Source organism: Malus domestica, chromosome 10 (genome assembly GCF_042453785.1).
Source record: "Malus domestica chromosome 10, GDT2T_hap1".
Lineage (NCBI taxonomy): Eukaryota > Viridiplantae > Streptophyta > Magnoliopsida > Rosales > Rosaceae > Malus > Malus domestica.
Window position 1 is genome coordinate 33,837,060 of NC_091670.1, and position 12,997 is coordinate 33,850,056.

The 12,997-nt window shown below is 38.4% G+C and overlaps 1 protein-coding gene across 1 annotated transcript; it reads left to right on the forward strand.

Moving 5' to 3' along the window:
- Positions 1–6,044: 6,044 nt before the first annotated feature.
- LOC103446022 (ABC transporter D family member 2, chloroplastic-like) lies at positions 6,045–12,978 on the forward strand. The gene is made up of 11 exons (XM_070806705.1): positions 6,045–7,231; positions 7,316–7,505; positions 7,613–7,680; positions 8,079–8,405; positions 8,497–8,567; positions 9,171–9,264; positions 10,033–10,261; positions 10,799–11,037; positions 11,137–11,461; positions 11,942–12,213; positions 12,593–12,978. Exons 6-11 carry the CDS (start codon positions 9,217–9,219, stop codon positions 12,758–12,760), a joined length of 1,281 nt encoding a protein of 426 aa, XP_070662806.1. The 5' UTR covers positions 6,045–7,231; positions 7,316–7,505; positions 7,613–7,680; positions 8,079–8,405; positions 8,497–8,567; positions 9,171–9,216; the 3' UTR covers positions 12,761–12,978.
- Positions 12,979–12,997: the final 19 nt, after the last annotated feature.

Sequence of the window (12,997 nt, forward strand, 5' to 3'; positions counted from 1 at the left end):
AGAGTCTGGTACTGCCCTCCTACGATTAGGTTTGGCTTCATCATCGAATTGATCCGTGAATGATCAGTTACTCCAATGAGAACTCTCGGCCAGGTACGTTTCAGTTTGTGACATTTTCATTTGAGCTCATCCAATCTGTGGAGGAGGGAAAGAGAAACTTCAAGACTTTGTACGGTAATCTTTTTTTTTTAACAAACGATATGAGGGTGGGTTATGCCTCTCAATTGGCTAAAATAATGTGGTTCAAATTTGTTTTTAACGATAATCAAATCTAAAACTTCTTACTTATAAGTGAAGAGAAATATCATTAAACTGTAATACTAAATGACGTAGGCTAATATTTAAAACAAAGAAAAATGGCACCTCTTACAAAACAACGACTCTTTGTATTTGAGGTGCTTCATAGTGTAATTTTCAGCTCTACCCCTATGTAAATCTCGCGAAATATCATAGTCGAGCCCAAGACCCCAACAATCCTCTCACCCCAACCCCATTAATCGGTTTACATGTGGGCCCATTTGTAGCAGACTACTCAATAGGGCAAGAATTGACTGAAATTCAACTTGAGTGGTCTGAAGTCAAGATGGCATCTGCCACGTCCAAATCTCAAACATTGGAAAATTTGGAAAAATAGTTAAAATTTAGATTATGAATAAAATTATAACCAACAATTATAACTTTCTATAATTTTAACTAAAACTTGATATAAATATACTATAATGCCTGGAGTTTACACCCATTTACTTTGCTCTACTACGTTCACACCATTTGTCAGGCACACAGTTGTAAAGCTTCTAACCCACGAGAAATTTTTCATTATGTCTAGTCATACGCGTGATACACTACGTATTATTATGTAAGCCATGAGAAGTTTATTTCTTGATTTGTTAATTTTTTAACATAAATATCTCACAACTTGTATAATGATACATGATGTATCACTTGTATTCCGGTACACTGAACTATATCTCCTGACCCAAATGTAGCATTTCGACAAAGACCAGGAATTTCGAACTGAGCTCTGAATATTTTCAATTTCTGGAGCTTTAGAGTTTTGGGCTTATCCTACGACAGGTTCTTGCAAAGAAACACTATGTATTTGAAGAGAGGATTATGACTGAAATTGCAGTGAAGGAAACTTGAGTCTCTGGGTGTTGACTGCAGAGCTTCTTATTGGGAAATTAGTCCGGGAAGAAGAAGGGAGAGAGCGGGAGAGAGTTTGGGAGTTGTAGAAAAAAGAAGAGGTTAAAGAGCACAAGTGATAGCCATTTTCCCTCTTTGTAATTGGGTTTGACTCACTTTTGCGTTCATAATTTTCCAAAGCAATTGCAATCATCGAATTCCACTACACAATCTCTCTTTCCGGCATCCTGTCAAACAAAACTCTCGCCAAACCCCTCATCACACCTCTGAGTAGTAAGTAATCAAAGAATTAACAACAAAAACATCCGAATCAAACCCACAACGCACAACAAAACAATGTACTTAATTCCTTAGCCAATTTTAAAGCAAGGAAAATTAGGAATTGAAATTTGAAATAAGGATTGAGAAAAATGGGAGAAGGGTTTTTACTTGGAAAAGGGATAGAACCATAAACTCTAGTAAAGAGCATTATAATATTTTTATGTTAAGTTTTGGTAAGTTATGAAAATTTATACTTGTGGCTAAAATTCTTTGTTGGTTAAAATTCTATGCATTTTTATCACAAATGGTATCTGAAATTGACCATCCAATCAAGATAATTTTTGAAATTGAAAATCAATCAATGTAGTCTCTAAATATGGATGCTACAAATCAATGGCATCCATATCCGTCAAAATTTATGTTAATGTGCTAATGTAGCACACATGTGAGTCCCACATGGATTAAAAAATAAAAGAAAATTAAGAGTGAATTTGCGACTCAAAAATCCCAGAAGGGTAAATTACGAGAGGGACGACGAGGGATTACGATCCCATGAATCCAGAAAGAAATCCCAGAGGAATTACGATGACGAATTGGACGAGAGGACGGTAAGTGCTGCGGGTCATCCTCCTGGAATTCCATGGCTACTACATAGTCATGTGATGCATTCCCAACAGCAAATTGCAAACATCAATTGCAACAACCACAGTAGCAAATATGATTATATGACACCAAATGGGATTGCACGTCAATCTTCCTTTTAATTAAAATCAAAATTCATTTGAATCTGGTAGCTCATTGACAATTGTTCATAAGGGTTGGACCGTCGAATCGAGACCCAGATCAATTGCGTGAGGAGAAACCGAGGGGAATCATGAACTTGGAGATGTTACTCGGAAATGGAAACCCCCGGATAATTTTCGTAAGTTGTCGATTGTAAAATCTCATCCCCGGAATTTCACCATTCATTACGTATCTAGTATTTTAAATTCGTATTTCACGATTACGTTATCTTTATTAGTTAATTTAATTCCGTTAATTTTAAGTTTAGTAATTGATTAGTTATCGAGTTGGAAGTTTCTTAATCAATCTTTATCTTTCGTTGATATTTCGAAGTTACAACTAGTGTTTTTAAATAGATCTCGAACACACGAACGCATAGGTGAAAGCCGTTTGCGAGTCTGAATTATAACGGTATAGTTGCTAACGTTTGAAGTTGTGAATTATAGATTGTGGGAATTGTTTAATTTCCACATGTGGGCTGAAAGTTAAGTTAGTCTAATAATAAAAAAGGGACAATCAGATTTTTGGAGGGTAGAAAGGACCAATTAAAGGGAGAAAAGCAAAAATCTTCCTCTCCTATTTGTGAACCTGTGTGCTCCACCAGCACACTTTCAAACCGGCCAATTTCAGGCCAATTCCTCCATTTCTCATCTAATTTTCCTATCTCCTTCACCTGCAACTTGCTCAACTATCTTCTTCTTTCCATCTCCACCAAAAATCAAGGATTTTTTAAGGCCTAATTCGGGTAGAACTCCACAGGAGAACCCGAGGGTTCTTCTTGACAAATTGTCGTTCAGGAGAGTATCATCATTCACCATCACCCTTAATCAACTTCCCTTAGACCTAGGAACAAGACCCAACTGGTGGGTGGGGCGTTGGAATACCAAGGAAGCCGAATTGAAGAACACCCACCTTAGGGTTTCGATGGGTGCGAGCCAATTTGAGGGCCTTTCCGGCCAAATTGGACTCGACCACAGATATAAAGTTTACTCTATTTGTTGAGATCTTCATTCTTGTAAAATTTGAGAATTTTTGGAAAAAATCAAATTTCCCAATGTGTGACATTTGATTTATGAAAATATTGTTGGTAGAGTATATTATTGATAAGGTTCACCACTTGATTATTCTAACAATTGACAATCTTACCATTGAATTGACACCCAATTTTAGTATGCTATGGTAGATATTGTTTAAGGACCTTAGGAACTTGCAAGGGAAAACCTAGTGATTGGATCTTACAGAATAAGTGACGTAAGATCATGGACCCTACCTTAGAATGACGGTTTGATTCCTCATTAAATGTTGTTGTGGGAGACATATGAGAGTTTTTAAGTATGTGAATTATCGAAGGAAATCTAAATGTTGACTTGTACCTTGTTTAGGCAGTGATAAAACGTGATGCCTTGACTCTCGTGCTAGGGTGCATTAGTGCGGACTCCAGGTGAGTGACTTTAACATATGTGATATTGGTGATTACCTTGTTTTCGTAATTGTTATCCTGTGTGGATATGACTTGGTTTTATATATATGTTTTCTATTGAATTGTTATTTTTAATGCTTAGCCATTGATTCAAGTTATGAAATGAGATTTGATGTGTGTATATTGAAATATGCTTTGATTTGTTTGATTGGCATGATGTGACGAAATGTGAAGGCTAGTGGTTGGCCGTTAACCCATTGTGATGGGGATTTGTTGCTTCGATATTTTTTTATTTCCCGCTTCATTGATTCGTTCTAAATTTAGTATTTGTGCCTTATTTCCCTTGGTTGAGCTTTTGTAAATTAAGTAACTTGTGCTTGTCTCATTTCTTTGAGCCGTTATACATTATGGTTGTTGGTCTTTCGCGATTCCGTTGAGTGATGGTCCGGGATCGTGTCCACCTTGAGTTTTATTGAGTTTGGATTGAGATAGCTTCAAAGGTGTAGGTTTCGGCCAAACTATGTCGCCCTAACCCTACCTTTCATTGTGTTGTATGAGAATATGGTTGTGAGATGTTGTGATTGTTTCAGATGAATTGTTGAATGTCTGGGTGACTCCTTCGAAGTTTTCAAAAGTTTGGTATTGATTTCTCATGCATGATTTATATTCAAGGTTTATAAATTGTGATTGATGGCTGGTTTTATTATTGTATCACATACTTTGTATTATTGTCACTCACACGAGCTTCGCAGCTTAACCGAGTTGATGTTTGCCCGATGCACCATTTCGATGGTGTAGGCATTGACCATACAGGTGACAGGTTTGATTAGACTCCGAGAAGTCCGTAAGTGGGGGTAGCAGTGAAGTTATCAAACACGTGGAGCGTTAGGTTACCCTTGATTCACTCTTGTACCTTATCTTTTGGGACTTTCTTTTGAGCACTTCAAACTTGTTCTTAGTAAATCAAAGATAATACTTCTTTTTGGGATGTACATATTTGTAAATATCTTGTGAAGAACTTAGCCACCTTCTTTTTAGTTTGGGTTGCAGTTAAAATATTTCATTCCGTATGGTATGTCATATTCAACGAATGTTATTTTTCCTTTGCCACGTGTCAATTTGCGACGTATGTTGGGATCGGGGCGTGTAAATTTGGGGTCTTGAGAATATGGGTTTGTGGTATAAGAATTAGGGATTTTAGGGTGATCAATGGAGTTTGGCGTCGAATAAGGAAATCAATTGGGTTATTCTACTCCAGCTCCAGCTCCAGAACATGGGTTCGTCCCACTCCAGCTCCAGCTCAGAATATAGGTTCATCCCGCTCGAGCTCGACTCCAATTTTGAGGAAATCATTTGGGTTGAGGATTCTAAGGGAAATGAGTGGAGGTTGTTGCTTAAAGTTTGAATGGGTGGTGGCAATGGAGAAAGGAGGAGATGGAGGTAGATATTCCGGTGGAGGGGAAGAAGAAGGTAAACATTTTTTTAATTAAAAAATTATTTTTTCAAAGTAATAATTAAATTTTTTTTTTCTACATGGCCCAAGTGTGGCAACACATAAGCATAAATGTGACAGGTCTAAATGTGGTAGTATTTAATTAGACTTGTGGATCTATATATGTCTCACATCAGATACTAACATAAATTTTGATAGGATTCTAACGAAATGACGATATTGATTTTAAACAATCGTATTCAAACACTACATTGATCGATTTTTAATTCGGATAAGTTAATTTTAAAGATCATTTGTGATAAAACTCAAATTCAATTCATGATCAAAAATTTTAATATTTTTCTAAATTCCCAAACACTGCAGCTACTTCTTCTCTTGCTCGTATGTGCTTCTTCTTCTCAGCAACTCAGCATATCAATGGAGCCAAATTACAGCTGCCCAGAACCCAAAATCCACCAATTACCTGTTGTGTTTGGCTCATATACTTATGAGTTGGCAACAATTTTGATAGTGTAACTTTCTGAGTGCTACAGGGAAATGGCAGTAGCCACTTTGTGTTAGGCTTTCGGTTGTGGCATGGATGTCTTGTTTCAAGAGAAGACATGGTGACTACCACAAGCAAAGTTGGAAGCAAGACTTGATTTTGTGGTTTCTTGCACACAATTGTGCATGTTTTATTTTATATGTATTAAATGACAAATGGAGAAAAGTTGTACTTTATAGACTAGGTATAGACTTTGATGCATGCTAGGTAGGCTAGGTGATAATTATGTCATGTGAACTTAAGACTTTTTGGTCTTGTTTGTTGGCATAGTTGTTAGTGTATGTCTATAACTAGATGCAATATTTGTGCATTTAGAAATGCATTGAGAGAGCATCTGAAGGAGAATACAAAGGAGAGAAAATATAGAGTGAGAGTGAGAAACTCTTGGGGAGAGTGAGGCTCTTAGTAAAATTCTATGAGTGGGTGTACAAGGGATTTGGGATTGGGTTATGTCGATTTAACTCATGTTTACTTGTACTGTTATTCTCATAGTGAAAAGCAATATATCTCCGGGGACGTAGGCAGGATTTTTGCCGAACCTCGTAAATTTCTCGGTGTCTTTATTTCTTGTATTTTATTTTGTTCAACTGAGTGTGATTTGGTGAGGTTGTAATATGAATCTCGTTTCCGCACTGACAAACGGGCCAAGGCACAACATTACCCACTTATTCTCTCAACGTCACGGTACGAATACCATATTTGCAAGCCCATAATTACATCCTGGGCAATGCTTTCAACTCCACGGAAAGAAACTCTAGCTTCAAGAATTTCAAGAACTAATTTTTTGTGGATAGAAAGAGGGGAGAGAGAGAGTGATGAGAGAGAAACTTGCCATCAGGTTGGTGAATTGATGGGAGCTAGAAACTGAGAATTCGAGAGAGAAAGATAGACGAAGAAAAAGAGGGAGGAGTGGAAGAGGTCAACAGAGATTGACGGAGAAAACGAGCCAGGAGATTGGCGGAGAAAAGGAGCCAACAAATTATTTTTGTAATTTTAAAAAAAAAAAATTTAATATCAGTTGCCTTGCTTGGACAATTTATTTTACGTAGCGGATATGCCGATATGCAGCAGGACGGATTACCGTTAGCGGTGGCGTTGTATAATTGGTCTCATTCGTACGATGAAAACTGCTGAAATGGTTAATTTTTATTTTCAGAGAATCTGCACTGCAGTCTGCAGGTAGATACTCATTTCATTTGACATTTGCAATGCTAATCACACTATCACACCTGGACTTGTTTGGATGGAAGGAAAATCCCAAGGAAAATCAGTTCAATCACTGGAGAATTAAACAAAAAGAGAGAAGACAAATGGAAAAAATGATAATGCAGGCACTTTCTCACTCTGATCCTCCTCCGCCTATAACTCCCCCAACTACCGCCATTGCCGCCACATTGGAGTGAGAGTGAGCGTCGGAGTCGAAAGAGGAGCAACGACCTCGCATGCTCATTGGCTCCTCTTCTCCAGATTTCCATCATTGTCCACCATGTCCACCACTAGTAGAAGCGGCTGCAATTGGATGATGAGGAGGAGAGAGAGGAGCAAAGACGTCGACTCATCACCTGGGCGCTGTGCAGCCGCCTCGGGCTCTACAGTGCCGCCGCCAGTTCCGCCAGCTACAGAAAAGGTCCACTCTCTCTTTACTTTTGCTCTTTGATTTGATACTATTCTTCTTCTTCTTCTTCCTCATGAGCTGGTCGCATTATTGCAGCAAAGGGAGGTGCCTAAACTGCGACCGCTTCTCCGAAGATTCTGGAAGGTGGCGGCTCCCTATTGGTCCTCCGATGACAAGGTACAAGCGAGGATAAGGCTCGCCGTAGTCTTCGCTCTCTCTCTCGCCACCACCGGTATCAGCGTCTGCTTCAATTTCCTCGGCCGTGACTTCTATAACGCCATTGCCGGTCACTCTCTAATTTGTTAATCTTATTGGTAATTAATTAAGTTAATTTTTTTACTGAATTTTGTTTCCTCTTTGCTTCCATAATTGGATTTTGATGATAATTTGAAGACAAGAACCAAAAACAATTCACGAAGCAGCTGCTTTACTACTTAGCTGCATTTGCCGGTGGAATTCCGGTGAGTACTTCCTCTGCTTAGTTTTTTTTCCCCTTTTTTGGGGTCTTCGCCTTCATCCTCCTGTAATCACAAGAAAGGAAGATACAAAAAGGCAGTTGTTAAGATTTTGTCAAAAAAGAAGGCCACAAAAGAACAATGAATGGTGAAACTAATGCGAGAGGTTTATGCCAGTAAATTGCAACCCACAATGGAAAAAGCTTAAAAGTTGCTAGGTTAGCTTTTCGGGTATTCTGTTCACAAGTTTCCACTTCTTTGCATTTTGATCATCGCCAATGGGTTCATACTCGTACGATTGTTGTTGATTCGTTTGCCTATGCAGTTATGTGGTCATGGGAACAATGACCTGGTCTTACTGATGTTGATATATTTGTTACATGAGTTGACAACTTTTTGTGCAGATTTTTGTGTTGCGATATTATGCAAGACAAACTCTTTCTTTGAGGTGGAGAGCTTGGATGACAAAATATTACCTGGATCGTTACCTAAGCGACCAAACCTTTTATAAAATTCAATCCCAATCAATCATTGATAATCCAGATCAACGCATTGTTGATGATCTAAATTCGTTCACAGAGATTGCCCTATACCTCTCCGTAACACTTTTCAGTGCTGTGATAGATCTCATCTCGTTCAGTAACATCTTATTCAGTATCTATCCTCCGCTGTTTGTTGTTCTATTTGTATATTCAATTGGTGGAACAGTCATAAGTATCTTTCTTGGAAAGGTAACTTTACCTCTGTTTAACCAAAAAGTATTTCCTATGTTGTATGCAATTGGAACTCGGTTTAATGAAAACGTTGTATCCGTGTTTTCAGAATTTGGTTTCTTTAAACTTCATGCAAGAGAAAAAGGAAGCTGATTTTCGTTATGGACTTGTGCGCTGTTGGTATATGGTCCAGCCCATGATCAATGTTCTAGATTATTCTAGTAAGCAAGAGAGATGGCTGGAGCATGCTAGACAATTCTAGCATGTTATTAAGTTGATGGAAGAAGCTAGAGAGTACTAGCTTCCTTGGTTGCAAATGGAAAGATCTAGAAGCCACACTTTTGTGGCTAGTCTAGATCTTTCTATGCTAGAGGTTTGAAGAATACACTAGAAACTAGTAGAATGCCAAACCCTCACCTATAAATATGGGTGTGATGTTGTAGTGAACCAACAAATCAAGAGAGTAGTGAGTAGCAAAGGATCAAGTCCAAAGCTAGAGTTCCACTCCAAGAGTGAGAGTGAGAGTGTTCCACTACACATTGTGTGAGTGAAGTTTAGTGTGATAGAAAGTGTGTGTCCTACTTTCTTGTATCCATCAAGCCTTGTCTTTGGCTTGGTAAGACTACTCTTGTTGTACTCATCTTTTCATATAGTGAAGATTGATCCTTGTTTGGTGGACGTAGGCATAAATTGCCGAACCACATAAATTTTTGGTGTCCATTTTCTACTTTACTTTGTGCATTCTCTATCTTGTAGTACCGACATTCCTAACATGCGCGTCAGAGAAAATGCTGAATCCATTGCTTTCTATAGTGGTGAAGCAAATGAAATGCAACTTTTGCTACAACGCTTCACAAGTGCTTTCATAAATATGAGCGTATGAATAATTTTATCTTCTTCTGTTTTCATTTACACTGAAGACTCCTTTTTCTCTCACAAATTTAATTTTACGCAATATTGTTGTGTCTAGTGTACTCACTTTAAACTACATGATCTACTTTAAATAAACTTGGATCGATTTATGGCAGATGCGCTGGTGTCATTGGATTATTGATGATGCCTACTGATAACCCCTATAAACAACTTCAACATCCACTAAAAAAATCTGTTTTTCTACATGTAATTTTTCTTCACAACATAGGTTTATTATCAGTGTATCACCATGTATGGGCTCTCATTACCCTTATTCAAGAAGCAAGAAAGATGAAGATGCTAAACATGTGTTACTTAGCGTCTATAATTTAATTTGTAAGCATGCGTTTGATTTCTTAAGTACGTTATATACATGTATCTCATCTGATAAGCATCATGTTCCAGTTTTCAAAATTGATCACGTTGTTTCTGATATTTAGACTTCAGTGCCTGGGTCTTGATCTCTGTTGAATCTCTGTTGATGTCACTGTGATATCGGTGGCTCATTCAAGAGACTGAGCTGCATCATTATGCCTAAGAACTATACAGTTATGCTTAGGACTTGCTGGTTTTTTTTAAGTTACTTTTGGTACACAGATGCCTGCGAGGATTGATCTAGAGCATGTTCTGTTTACATTTAATATATTTACTGATTTAAAATTACTATGCGTGTTGATTGTTATGCCATGCACATCCAAGTGATTGTGTTTTAACTCATATTCCAACCTTGCAGAAATTGTTGATATGTTCAAGAAATCTCGAGTTTTTCACTAGTGGATACAGCTATCTCATTCAGATTATTCCCGCTGCTGTTGTTGCTCCTATGTATTTCTCAGGCAAAATTGCGTTTGGTGTCATTAATCAGTCAGTATCTGCTTTCAGTCATATTCTTGCAGACTTCTCCCTTATTGTCTACCAATTTCAGACTATCAGTGCATTTGCAGCTGTAATTGATCGACTTGGTATTGTCTCTGTATCTTTATACACACACACACACACACATAATGAGGATCTGTTGCGTAACTTTGATTTGACCAGATAGAACTTCATAAGGAAGCTGTCTAATTTGCGTGATACAACGGGGTCTTAAAATTAAATGAATATGCATGAGACTCCCACTAGAAAGACATTGACAAAATACTGACACGTTTTCTTACAGACATCATTTGCCCACATCGTATAACTTTTTGTACTTGTTCAGGTCATCTGAAGCCATCTTCAATAATATTTGTTACCAAAATTTCCACTCAACTTTTCTACTCTTCACCATAATACTCGAAGTTCTGAGGTTAACTCTTGAAGTTGATTAGATTTATTCAATCGTTTACAGATTCATAATAATATGTACCTTGTCATACTGTCTGACTGTTAATAAATTGACTTATGATGTCCAATATGGCAATGCTTTCTCTTCTGACTCCACGCAAGGAGATCTTTAGTGGCGTAGGTGTGTTTTAACTGTAAACACTTATTTGCCTAGTGATATCTAAAACATACAGGTGAATTTGACGATTTGTTGGATAGCAGCAACCCGGAACGTCATTCTGACCCCTCGGAAGGGATAAGTCTGATATATAGTAACGTCAAAAGTTTACCGGAACCGGAGTCAAATGGATCCATTCCCATAGAAAAGCAACAAAAGTTAGTGGATATAGAGCACTTGACCGTGGAGACTCCAAGTGGTACTGCATTGGTTAGGAATTTATCGTTGGTAATCAACAAGAATGAGCATTTATTGGTTAGTAACTCCATTGATCTATTGAATTTATCATTAGTTTACTAAGTATATCTTGACACGGAGCTGAAGAACTTTTCCCGTACATGATCATTTGAACAGGTAACAGGACCAAGTGGAAGCGGTAAAACATCTTTGTTAAGAGCTATGTGTGGTCTTTGGAGTACTGGAAAAGGAAAAATCATATTCTATGTGAAGGACGTTGAAGATAATCAACCGTCCATTTCTTCTGGTGTAGTAGTTCTTGAGATAGATACTGGTAGTGATAAATATGGGGAACTTGGAAGGCCCTCAAATAGGAATTATGAAGGCATATTTTTCCTTCCTCAAAAACCATATATGGTATTGGGAACACTTCGCCAACAGTTGCTTTATCCTACATGGGCTGAGGATGCGATTTCCACAACCGACGGTACTAAACCAACTGGTATGGACTTCAACTCCTTTTGCCACATGGTATGTATGCTGACTGCTGAGGAAGCTATAATTGTTGAGAGTTGTCCCACATCGATGATGAGGCACAAGGTTTGCTATGTACTTATATGGTCTTGGGCTACTTCTCATATTGCAAATTGGTTTTATAGTGGAATCCCAATTTCATCATGGTATCAGAGCGGGTTGTCCTCGTGTGAAGTCAAACGGCCACACACGCTTCACGTCACCCAATTGTTGTCCACGTGTAGGCTTGAAAATCGGCCACACGTGCGGGGGCGTGTTGAGAGTTGTCCCACATCGGTTAGGGACAAGGTTTGCTATGTGCTTTTATGGTCTTGGGCTACTCCCCACATTGCTAAGTTTGCTATGTGATTTATGGTCTTGAGTTACTTCCCATATTGCCAATTGGTTTTATGGTGGAACTCAATTTCATCAATAATCAGCTGTGACAATTGTTTTGTAATTCTTGCAGGATCACTTCCTTTCTCGAAGCAGGCACCAAAATCAGAACATACGAGTGAAAAGCCTAGTAAGCCCACAACGGAGGACCTGATACAGGTTTTGGAGGATGTCCGACTTGGCAATTTATTATCCCGATTCAGCAGTTTGGATACTTCAAATGACTGGTCTAGTGTTCTCTCCCTTGGAGAGCAGCAACGCCTTGCTTTTGTACGTTTACTGCTTTCGAAACCACAATTAGTTCTACTGGATGAATCTACCAGTGCTTTAGATGAAGCCAACGAGGTATTACCACACTCTTTCCTAAGAATTTCAAGGTTCATTTGTTTATCTTCCTAGTCCTTCCCACATGTATTGGACTTTTCAGTCCAGAGTATCTTCGGGAATTGTCCCTAACGCATTTAGTCAAACTTCGCGCTATGTACACAAACACCTGAAACGAATAATCTAGTCTATAATCCGTTGATACGCATAAGCTAATGAACTTGTTCCAAGTCTTTTGGAAGTGTTGGTTTTGTACCACTCATTCGATATCATATGCACAGGATGTCCACCTGCTTCAATTTTTTTCCCATGAGGCCTAGAAGCATAGTTGTTGAATCACTATGAAGATAACATGACATAAGTCGTAATGATGATCTCCCGGTTGTGCTTCTGTTGGCAGGTTCATTTATATCAGCAGATTGAAAAGGCAGGCATAACGTATATAAGCGTTGGCCACCGGCAAACTCTATACGACTTCCACAAGAAGAACTTACGGATCTCCACCGAGGAACCCAGCAGCGCCGAACCCAATTGGAGCATTGAATCCATCAATCGAGAAACAGTATAAAACTCATGAAACCTATAACTGTAGCTGCCTTTTCTTACATTAGGTCACTTGTTTGTTCTGTTTCTGTGGTGCGGTGCAAGTGTTTTCCGGTCCTTTGTAGCATATGTAGTTTCTGCAAAACTTTCTAGGGTTTATATATGATCAGATTCTATACAAAACTTTCCACTTTATGTCACTTATAAACTATTCAAACATGATATGCAAGCCGTTTGCCTTTTAGTTTGTGCAGCAGTTTAT

Excerpts from the sequence above, each read along its gene's own strand:
- LOC103446022 (XM_070806705.1), top strand. The coding sequence starts at position 9,217 with ATGCAACTTTTGCTACAACGCTTCACAAGTGCTTTCATAAATATGAGC. Across the intron at positions 9,265-10,032 it reads GTGCTTTCATAAATATGAGC|AAATTGTTGATATGTTCAAG; the intron begins GTATGAATAATT and ends CCAACCTTGCAG. Across the intron at positions 10,262-10,798 it reads AGCTGTAATTGATCGACTTG|GTGAATTTGACGATTTGTTG; the intron begins GTATTGTCTCTG and ends TAAAACATACAG.